The 11,958-nt window shown below is 40.7% G+C and overlaps 1 protein-coding gene across 1 annotated transcript in view; it reads right to left on the reverse strand.

Moving 5' to 3' along the window:
* LOC110455093 overlaps positions 1–11,958 on the reverse strand; it is a 53,608-nt gene that overhangs the window by 3,484 nt on the left and 38,166 nt on the right. The window contains exons 3-4 of the mRNA XM_021505036.1: positions 1,621–1,698; positions 1,298–1,394 (exon numbers count right to left, since the gene is read on the reverse strand). Of these exons, the coding sequence (XP_021360711.1) occupies positions 1,298–1,394; positions 1,621–1,698 (175 nt within the window). The remainder of the gene's footprint in view (positions 1–1,297; positions 1,395–1,620; positions 1,699–11,958) is intronic.

Consider the following 11,958-nt stretch of genomic DNA (forward strand, 5'->3'; position numbering starts at 1 on the left):
TGCTACACCTAACCCTACCCTATCAACTAAATCAACAAATATACCTCATCAATTTGCTACACCTAACCCTACCCTATCAACTAAATCAACAAATATACCTCATCAATTTGCTACACCTAACCCTACCCTATCAACTAAATCAACAAATATACCCCTTCAATTTGCTACACCTTACCCTACCCTATCAACTAAATCAATAAATATACCCCATCAATTTGCTCCTGTTTCAAGCATTGAAGGTAATAGGATTGTGTCACCAATCTCAGTAGAATTTCTTGAAATTTTGTAGTTATATTGCTTTGAATTAAAGAACATTTTTTGCCACAATTTTTTTTTCAGGGATTTTAAATTGAAATTTATGTAAAAAGGAATGAATTTTGAAAAAAAATGAAAGACACATTTTTTTCCAAAATGATGTCAATAAAAATTATATTGACATAGATTAGTATTGCATTAATGTATATCAATTTAATAAATGGTGAAATTGTGTTAAATTAATTATCTGTAAACGATTAAAAATTGACATTTTATAATAAAATTATATACACATAGAAATTGCAGGTAAGAGTTATCTTTCTTGAAAAACTTCACAGTAGTGAAATAGGTAGCCGGTTTCCTGAAGTACAGGAAATGACACATGTTACTCATTGATAAAAAAACAACTGAATTAATGGCTGGATTGATTTTAAATATTTTAATATTGAGAGAACACACTGTTCTGTCAAAAATAAACATACAATATTAATCAGTTTAATATTAAACATTAGAATATGCGGAAATTGTGATACTGTCTCCCTACATTGGATTTTCAACTAGGGATGTAATTTCTATTTCCGTTTATCAATACACTCCAATGACCTTAACAAAAAGACAGGGTCAAACAATTTCTAATGATTCTATGACTTAGTGGCTTGAAAAGTGAGTGTCCATCTTGTGATCTAGGGCAAGCCATTAGGTCATGTATTCCTGTTTAGTATATATACTGTGTGCTCTGTGTATTCCTGTTTAGTATATATACTGTGTGTTCTATGTATTCCTGTTTGGTATATATACTGTGTGTTCTATGTATTCCTGTTTAGTATATGATACTGTGTGTTCTATGTATTCCTGTTTAGTATATATACTGTGTGTTCTATTCTCATCTCTACCTACGTCAGATGGGCACAACTACTGATGTAGGATGGCCTGCAAGTCCTGATTAATTTTGACACCGATGAACCTAAACAAAAGATGTTTGTCAGCACAACAATAAACCATTCCAACTTAGTTACAGGTCAACAAATGAAGATTACTTTACCTTCATTACAGAAGAGTACAAAAACAGGACAACTGTCCGGGCCACCATGAGGAGGGTGTGACAGTGTCCTGTGCACTGGAAGGCATGGGTTAGACTCCTGGTGATGGAGACACCTAATGTCACACCCTATCAAATATCTCTATATAAAGGTGTAGATATTATTTCAGGGTAGCCCTAATGTTGCCATGGTTTCAAATAAGGAGTGAAATAAGGGAGAGCTCAAGAAATCCAAACAGTTTGGCTATAATCAGTTACATCTAGCTTGAGGAGATACAGTTACTGATATAACAGAAAAAAAGACCAAATAAAAAAAAAATACTTACCTCAACCACGGATTCACTGCAGGCCTGTTGACAGGTCGTCTCCAAGGCAACATTGTAGTGCTCACAGCCAAACTGGCACTGGAACAGGAAACAAGCATTATGTAGGTACTGATCTCAACACCCAGGGTACATACAACAAAATCATCAAATAAAATATACAACTACACCCAGGTATATATGAGGAATACATAGGTTCTCAGTATATTTTAAATATTTCTTATCTGATACATGACAAGGAAGGATCAGATACTTGCTTTAATATTAATTCAGGAATTCTGCTTTTTGCTAAGAATGTTAAAACATAGGCAAACTGAAAGAAGCCATGATGACTGGAAATAAACACAGAAATAGATAGCTGATCACTTTTTACGAGTATAGGCTAGACATTTTATGACAACAGCAACAATTAATTAAGATGATGAGACTCCATCTGCTTCCACAATAGGTCAGGAGATGAGGAGGGAGAAGAGGGGTAGTTGTAAATATTGTATATTTCATATCGACCACATGTGAGATGAGTCCTTGACTCAATGTGTTATCGAATTTAAAAAAGAAGTACAAAAGAGCTGTCTCCTGAAGATGAGGAGGGAGAGGAGGGGTAGAGTATATATAGAGCTGTCTCCAGAAGATGAGGAGGGAGAGGAGGGGTGAATATATATAGAGCTGTCTCCAGAAGATGAGGAGGTAGAGGAGGGGTAGAGTATATATAGAGCTGTCTCCAGAAGATGAGGAGGGAGAGGAGGGGTGAGTATATATAGAGCTGTCTCCAGAAGATGAGGAGGTAGAGGAGGGATGAGTATATATAGAGCTGTCTCCAGAAGATGAGGAGGTAGAGGAGGGATGAGTATATATAGAGCTGTCTCCAGAAGATGAGGAGGAAGAGGAGGGGTGAGTATATATAGAGCTGTCTCCAGAAGATGAGGAGGGAGAGGAGGGGTGAGTATATATAGAGCTGTCTCCAGAAGATGAGGAGGGAGAGGAGGGGTGAGTATATATAGAGCTGTCTCCAGAAGATGAGGAGGGAGAGGAGGGGTGAGTATATATAGAGCTGTCTCCAGAAGATGAGGAGGGAGAGGAGGGGTGAGTATATATAGAGCTGTCTCCAGAAGATGAGGAGGGAGAGGAGGGGTGAGTATATATAGAGCTGTCTCCAGAAGATGAGGAGGGAGAGGAGGGGTGAGTATATATAGAGCTGTCTCCAGAAGATGAGGAGGGAGAGGAGGGGTGAGTATATATAGAGCTGTCTCCAGAAGATGAGGAGGGAGAGGAGGGGTGAGTATATATAGAGCTGTCTCCAGAAGATGAGGAGGGAGAGGAGGGGTGAGTATATATAGAGCTGTCTCCAGAAGATGAGGAGGGAGAGGAGGGGTGAGTATATATAGAGCTGTCTCCAGAAGATGAGGAGGGAGAGGAGGGGTGAGTATATATAGAGCTGTCTCCAGAAGATGAGGAGGGAGAGGAGGGGTGAGTATATATAGAGCTGTCTCCAGAAGATGAGGAGGGAGAGGAGGGGTGAGTATATATAGAGCTGTCTCCAGAAGATGAGGAGGGAGAGGAGGGGTGAGTATATATAGAGCTGTCTCCAGAAGATGAGGAGGGAGAGGAGGGGTGAGTATATATAGAGCTGTCTCCAGAAGATGAGGAGGGAGAGGAGGGGTGAGTATATATAGAGCTGTCTCCAGAAGATGAGGAGGGAGAGGAGGGGTGAGTATATATAGAGCTGTCTCCAGAAGATGAGGAGGGAGAGGAGGGGTGAGTATATATAGAGCTGTCTCCAGAAGATGAGGAGGGAGAGGAGGGGTGAGTATATATAGAGCTGTCTCCAGAAGATGAGGAGGGAGAGGAGGGGTGAGTATATATAGAGCTGTCTCCAGAAGATGAGGAGGGAGAGGAGGGGTGAGTATATATAGAGCTGTCTCCAGAAGATGAGGAGGGAGAGGAGGGGTGAGTATATATAGAGCTGTCTCCAGAAGATGAGGAGGGAGAGGAGGGGTGAGTGTATATAGAGCTGTCTCCAGAAGATGAGGAGGGAGAGGAGGAGTAGAGTATATAGAGCTGTCTCCAGAAGATGAGGAGGGAGAGGAGGGGTGAGTATATATAGAGCTGTCTCCAGGGGAGCATATGTATTGTTAGAAGAAATTGGTTGCATTAGTTTGTATCCCTCTTAGTTTGAATCCTATATTAAGGATAGACAGCCTAGATAATTACTTTGTAATTGGTTGTGAAGAGTTGTCTCCCTTGATTCCATTGATTAAATGCATCATATTACTACTGCTTATCTCCTTCACTATCCACTCATTGACAAAGCAATTATGTTCAGGTTTGTGTGACTAATTGGTCCTTTCTTTGGTAATTAAACCAATTTATATTTAAGGAGGAAACTTGAATCTTTTTGTGAAGGAAATTAAGATATTGTCCTCAAACAAATCTGTGTGGGAGTACTAGGAATAGTGGCTTCCTGTCGGATAGGCTATCCCAGCAGTCAGCGGAAACATTACTGGGGAAGCAAAATAATTGTGTTTAGAATTACACAGAAATAACAATTACCTTACAAACTGTATTCACAACAACAATATACGTTTCTAATTGAATGTAACAAACAGACCATTACTTTCAGGTCTATACTGACACAGCAAAGGCATGTCATAAGACCAATATTTCCTATCACTTCAACAGACATGGGATAATCTATGATTAGAGAATTTATGCTTCTATGACTTTTGAAGAAAATGAAAGGCAGCATATCCTGACTTTCTGTCATCTTACTCAGGTTTAACCAAGCTATGATTGCGTATTTATGAGGACAAATTTTCTGACAGGGAAGTGACACAGTACAAGGTCCGGCATAAACTCTCACTCTCTCATCCTCCTCCACCTTCTCTCACTCTCTCTCATCCTCCTCCACCTTCTCTTCCTCTCCCCTCTTCCTCCACCTTCTCTTACTCTCTCATCCTCCTCCACCTTCTTTTCCTCTCTCCTCCTCCACCACCTTCTCTTCCTCTCCCCTCCTCCTCCACCTTCTCTCACTCTCTCATCCTCCACCACCTTCTGTTCCTCTCCCCTCCTCCTCCACCTTCTCTTACTCTCCCCTCCTCCTCCACCTTCTCTTCCTCGCCCCTCCGCCTCCACCTTCTCTTCCTCTCCCCTCCTCCCCCACCTTCTCTTCCTCTCCCCTCCTCCTCCTCCTTCTCTTCCTCTCCCCTCCTCCTCCCCCTTCTCTCACTCTCTCATCCTCCACCACCTTCTGTTCCTCTCCCCTCCTCCTCCACCTTCTCTCTCTGGCCTCCTCTACCTTCTCTCTCTGTCCTCCTCTACCTTCTCTCTCTGTCCTCCTCTATCTTTTCTCTCTGTCCTCCTCTACCTTCTCGCTCTGTCCTCCTCCACCTTCTCTCTCTGTCCTCCTCTACCTTCTCTCTCTGTCCTCCTCTACCTTTTCTCTCTATCCTCCTCTACCTTCTCTCTCTGTCCTCCTCTACCTTCTCTCTCTGTCCTCCTCTACCTTCTCTCTCTGTCCTCCTCTACCTTTTCTCTCTGTCCTCCTCTACCTTCTCTCTCTGTCCTCCTCTACCTTCTCTCTCTGTCCTCCTCTACCTTCTCTCTCTGTCCTCCTCTACCTTCTCTCTCTGTCCTCCTCTACCTTCTCTCTCTGTCCTCCTCTACCTTCTCTCTCTGTCCTCCTCTACCTTCTCTCTCTGTCCTCCTCTACCTTCTCTCTCTGTCCTCCTCTACCTTCTCTCTCTGTCCTCCTCTACCTTCTCTCTCTGTCCTCCTCTACCTTCTCTCTCTGTCCTCCTCTACCTTCTCTCTCTGTCCTCCTCTACCTTCTCCCTCCATCCTTCTCTACCTTCTCTTCCTCTTTCCTCTTCCTCCACTTCTCTCTACTTTCTTTCCCCCTATTCTTTCACTTCCTCTTCTACCTTCCCTTCCCTCCATCCTTCTCTACCTTCTCTCTCTATCCTCCTCTAACTTCTCTCTCTGTCCTCCTCTATCTTCTCTCTCTGTCCTCCTCTACCTTCTCTCTCTGTCCTCCTCTACCTTCTCTCTCTGTCCTCCTCTACCTTCTCTCTCTGTCCTCCTCTACCTTCTCTCTCTGTCCTCCTCTACCTTCTCCCTCCATCCTTCTCTACCTTCTCTTCCTCTTTCCTCTTCCTCCACTTCTCTCTACTTTCTTTCCCCCTATTCTTTCACTTCCTTTCTACCTTCCCTTCCCTCCATCCTTCTCTACCTTCTCTCTCTATCCTCCTCTAACTTCTCTCTCTGTCCTCCTCTACCTTCTCTTTCTGTCCTCCTCTACCTTCTCTCTCTGTCCTCCTCTACCTTCTCCCTCCATCCTTCTCTACCTTCTCTTCCTCTTTCCTCTTCCTCCACTTCTCTCTACTTTCTTTCCCCCTATTCTTTCACTTCCTCTTCTACATTCCCTTCCCTCCTACTTCTCCACCTTCTCTCCCCCTATTCCTACACTTCCTATTCTACCTTCCCCTTCCCTCCCACTTCTCCACCTTCTCTTCCTCTCCTATCCTCCTCCACCTTCTCTCCCCCTATTCTTTTCCTTCCTCTTCTACCTTCCCTTCCCTCCCACTTCTCTCTACCTTCTCTCCCCCTATTCTTTTCCTTCCTCTTCTACCTTCCCTTCCCTCCCACTTCTCCACCTTCTCTCCCCCTATTCTTTCACTTCCTCTTCTACTTTCCCTTCCCTCTCACTTCTCCACCTTCTCCTCCTTTACAGTGTTTTCTTCTCCCCTCCTCTTTCACCATTTCTTCCTCTCCCTATCCTCCTTTGTCTTCTGCTTTCCCTCTTCCTTTTGTCTATCATCTTGTTACCTTCTCAACTTACACACTAATATGTATGCATCATGATGTGTAGTGCAAATGTGCAAAGAGGGAGGTGGAGTTGGGGGCTAAGTGTTTAAGTAAAGTGGGATGGGAGGAAGCAAAGTTAAAAAGGGTAAAAAATTGGGAGGGGAAAGCAAAGTGAGAAAGGGTGAAACAAGACAGGAGGGTGTAAGTTGTGTGTACCATATCATATAGTCAGTATATTGTCCCAGCCGTACGATGTTCATACCTACATATCACTGATAAAGTCTGTGTGCTTAACTAATTTCTAGTTGTAAACGTCTATTTTCCAATTGAGTAAAACTGAATTTATAATGTAACACCAATTACTGTAAGTTAGCATTGTAGGAAGGGGGCTGTAGGGAGTATTTATCCTTGGTCCCCTCTATAGTACTGTGGACTGCCTTAGTGAAACTGCTGCAATAACAGACCAGTAATCGGCCACAATCACAAACTTACAGTTACATCAAAGGACAGGTTTTATCCTGGTCGGGCTGAGTCAGGGAGACAGGGCCCCTACAATGTAATCCTAACCGTCATACACAATCACAGACCTAACCTTCCCACATAATGATCCTATGCACTCGGTACCCCAGACATTACATAGCTCCCTAAACATGCAGATCTATATGTTCATCTGACAAATTGATGCCATTTGGTAAATGTTCATGGTGAGGTCACTACTTCACTATATGTACTAAAACATCTTGTGATACTTTCGTTACTCTAAATCTCACACCAGATACAAATCCTTGTGATACCCTACTTACACCAAATCTCACACCAGATACAAATCCTTGTGATCCCCTACTTACACTAAATCTCACACCAGATACAAATCCTTGTGATCCCCTCCTTACACTAAATCTCACACCAGATACAAATCCTTGTGATTCCTTCCTTACACTAAATCTCACACCAGATACAATTCCTTGTGATACCTTCCTTACACTAAATCTCACACCAGATACAAATCCTTGTAATACCCTCCTTACACTAAATCTCACACCAGATACAAATCCTTGTGATACCCTCCTTACACTAAATCTCACACCAGATACAAATCCTTGTGACACCCTCATTACACTAAATCTCACACGAGATACAAATCCTTGTGATACCCTACTTACACTAAATCTCACACCAGATACAAATCCTTGTGATACCCTCCTTACACTAAATCTCAGACCAGATACAAAGCCTTGTGATATCTTCTTACACTGAATTTCACATCTGTCATATCAAACCTTGTGATACCTTCTTACACTAAATCTCACATCTGTCATATCAAACCTTGTGATACCTTCTTACACTAAATCTCACATCAGATATCAAACCTTGTGATACCTTCTTACACTAAATCTCAGACTAGATATCAAACCTTGTGATACCTTCTCACCCTAAATCTCAGACTAGATATCAAACTTTGTGATACCTTCTCACACTAAATCTCACATCAGATATCAAACCTTGTGATACCTTCTCACACTAAATCTCAGACCAGATATCAAACCTTGTGATACCTTCCCACACTAAATCTTACATCAGATATCAAACCTTGTGATACCTTCTCACACTAAATCTTACATCAGATATCAAACCTTGTGATACCTTCTCACACTAAATCTCACATCAGATATCAAACCTTGTGATACCTTCTCACACTAAATCTTACATCAGATATCAAACCTTGTGATACCTTCTCACACTAAATCTTACACTGGATATATGAAATATCTGTGAATCATTTGTAATCCAAGTTGTTATGGCATTGACCTATAAAACAATTGTTATTATCATTAACCTGTGCAAAGAGTATTAATAATATTGATATAGGAGGATTTAAAATACAGTTACGAAAGGGGACAGACCTAGGCATTGTGACCACCACTAAATCCATCTTTCAAGGTCCAAACCTGTCAGTGTCTATTGAACACAGTGGAAATGTTATTTAGGTTGACCTTGTAAATCTCTATCTCTAAGTCAGCTGAAGGTCACTGATTTCACATCTAAATGTTTCACTGGTGGCACCAGCTAATAGCAATAATTTTACTTTGATGCAAGAATCTGATGTGTTGATTACGACCAAGAATATTTATAGGGTAGCTTCACCAAAAACTGATTCTGATACGTCTTCAGCATGAAATGATGGATACAGAGCGCTAACACTAATATGATTAGGTGATTGTTCAAAGCAGTTCACTCAAAATAATAATGGCAGGGATATTCAAATTTCAAACTTATCTCTTTATCTGCAGATTACATCGCTAGTCCCTGAGGTCATGAATAATATTTGGAGGTTTGAGCTAGCTGATTAGGTATTGCATTTAACACGGTTTGTAAACACTGGTTACACACTGGATAGTGGGCCGGAGGATGGTATTACTACCGCTCATTGTACCACCATCCATCACCACATTCCAATCCAGTAGCAATATTATCTGATGGCCTGTAACACCCCTCGTCATTAATACCTTCCACAAACAAATGCACAAATGAACTATTTCACGTAGATCCTCCACACATTTATCAATCACTCGATAATAACAGCTCCAACCAGGAAATGTCAACACAACTCAGACGTCACATTCAGCTCAGACATTATTGATACAAATCAGCCGCCAATACAATGTACTGGACATATTACCCAACCATGTACTGCGTCAAACATCACTGACAAATCACTCGATATATGGTTGTGTCAACTGTGACATATTACCCAGAAATCTATGATACAGTCAAACTCCCAGGTCACATGTTAGACATTGTTCTTTACAGTCTAAATAACAGTACCAAGCTGGGCCTTCAGTGTACCTCGGACAAACATAATAGTATACTTATACTCTGTAGAACTGTTATAGCTCTGTAGGACTGTTATAGCTCTGTAGAACTGTTGTAGCTATGTAGGACTGTTATAGCTCTGTAGGACTGTTATAGCCCTGTAGGACTGTTATAGCTCTGTAGGACTGCTATAGCTCTGTAGGACTGCTATAGCTCTGTAGGACTGTTATGGCTCTGTAGGACTGTTATAGCTCTGTAGGACTGTTATAGCTCTGTAGGACTGCTATAGCTCTGTAGGACTGTTATAGCTCTGTATGACTGCTATAGCTCTGTAGGACTGTTATAGCTCTGTAGAACTGTTATAGCTATGTAGAACTGTTATAGCTCTGTAGAACTGTTGTAGCTATGTAGGACTGTTATAGCTCTGTAGGACTGTTATAGCTCTGTAGAACTGTTATAGCTCTGTAGGACCATTATAGCTCTGTAGGACTGTTATAGCTCTGTAGAACTGCTATAGCTATGTAGAACTGTTATAGCTCTGTAGAACCGTTATAGCTCTGTAGAACTGTTATAGCTCTGTAGGACCATTATAGCTCTGTAGGACTGTTATAGCTATGTAGAACTGTTATATCTATGTAGAACTGTTATAGCTCTGTAGAACCGTTATAGCTCTGTAGAACTGTTATAGCTCTGTAGGACCGTTATAGCTCTGTAGGACTGTTATAGCTATGTAGAACTGTTATAGCTCTGTAGAACTTGACAAAATCTGAACTCCGTCCCTCTTTTTCCCCCACTAAAGCAGATTACATTTTGGTCCTATCAAACTAGAAGACCATTAAATTTCACACATTCCTTAAAAAACAAATACAATTAAGAGAAACTGTTTCTTTGGCAAAATCACCAAATCTGTGAATACAATTTCCATTCTCCGAGCATGATTTCCATTATTAGATTAAGTCCCTATGAGAGGGAGGAGGAAATATGGATAATACCACAATTGACTGTTAATGGTAGCACCACCAGTGAGCAATTTCTTCGTTATATTTAGAGAAGTTGTTTTGTAATTTTCTTTTTTCATCAGTGAAGCATTTTTGAATCAATATAATTTTTATAGCTCCACTGGCAATTTTACAGTGTTCTTTCTTCAAGTCAGCAACAATCTGAGCCAATGTTTCATCATTGAAAAGATCCGTGTCCTGGAGGTTGTTTGCCCAGTTATTCTTGATATGCTCATAAAGGATTTTTAAGGTTCCCACGACAGCAGTTATCACTGAATACATCTAATGATTGTAGAGTTTTTGTCAGGGTCTCCTAAATGTTTACACCCGGAGGATAAACAGCTAGGAATCTAATGATTGTAGAGTGTTTTTCAGGGTCTCCTAAATGTTTACACCCAGAGGATAAACAGCGAGGAATCTAATGATACCAAAATCAATTTTCTATTCTTTGATCTACTCAAGCCAGAAATGTCAGATTGCTGAATTACTCCTTGTCCAGAAAATAAAGATGGTTGGAGAACAACACTATTCCTTAATATTATATTTGTTTGAGTCCAGCGTAAAGGAGGAGCTCTATCGGCTCCTGTATTGGAAACTAGCTTCAACTTTAACTTTAATGTAAATTCTCAATCTCCTACAGTTTATTCACAGTAAAAAAAATGCCTCTGAATTATGTGCTAAAATTTGCGCAATCTTTTTATCCATTCTATATACTGTGTGTTCAAATTATTTATTATAACACACTAAAGAAAAGATAACTTGTCAACATTGACTATTTATGGCGCTACTCTGAGTCAGTGCTGTGTTTTTGATGGTGTGGTCTATAAGACACAGGTCTCCTGACTCATAGTCTGAGTGCTGTGGTATGTAAAATCTTGTAAACTTGTAGAACACCTCTGGAGACTTTTCTGACAGTGAATGAATTATGAGATACAAACGAGTCTGTTAAGGAATTAATCAGCCTCTTTATATCTACTGATCTGTACATAACACCTCCTCAACCAAACCATCTCCTTCCTTAATTCCTAATTAATCAAGATAGAAGTAGTCATGTTTCCCTGAAAATGAAATTGCTCCACCGTGTAAATGGCCCCCATGTTTACAGAATGCAGGCAATTCAACCCTTCAAAATAGCAGTTGATGTAATTGAGAACAAAGATAGAAACATGTGTAGCCATTGATAGGGGGTCTGGGGAGGGACAATTCTACATCATGTAGAATTGTGTCTAGTGTTCTTGGGAGGGATAGATGATGTAGGACAAGTACAAAGGGTCTGGGGACAGATGTCTGCCTCTATTTCTTCTTGACATACATACTGTATTTTGTACATGGCTCCAAATGTTTAAATACCTGGCATTAGGTATCCCTATTTAACAATAGTCATTGTTGCAGTCCTCACCTTTCATACCCAATACCGGGATAACAGACCTATGTATACCCAAAACATCAGCAACTTTAAGGTTTTTGTCAATAAATAACTTATCTGTTGTTATATAAATTTAACATCAAAACCTACTTTAAAATAAACTTGACCCCAGAAATTTAGCTAAATACTAAATGTACACTTCATTGATAAATTCAAAAGATTTGTAGCATTTAAGTGTAAACACCAAACATTCCCCGCAATGATAGGCAGAAAAGGGTTGTTAGTGCAGATCTTGTTTATACTGCCTACAAGATAGTGTATGTTACTGACAGTTACACCACCTTCAACATCCTCCCCCCC

The sequence above is a fragment of the Mizuhopecten yessoensis genome, unplaced genomic scaffold (assembly GCF_002113885.1).
Source record: "Mizuhopecten yessoensis strain PY_sf001 unplaced genomic scaffold, ASM211388v2 scaffold921, whole genome shotgun sequence".
NCBI classification, from domain to species: domain Eukaryota; kingdom Metazoa; phylum Mollusca; class Bivalvia; order Pectinida; family Pectinidae; genus Mizuhopecten; species Mizuhopecten yessoensis.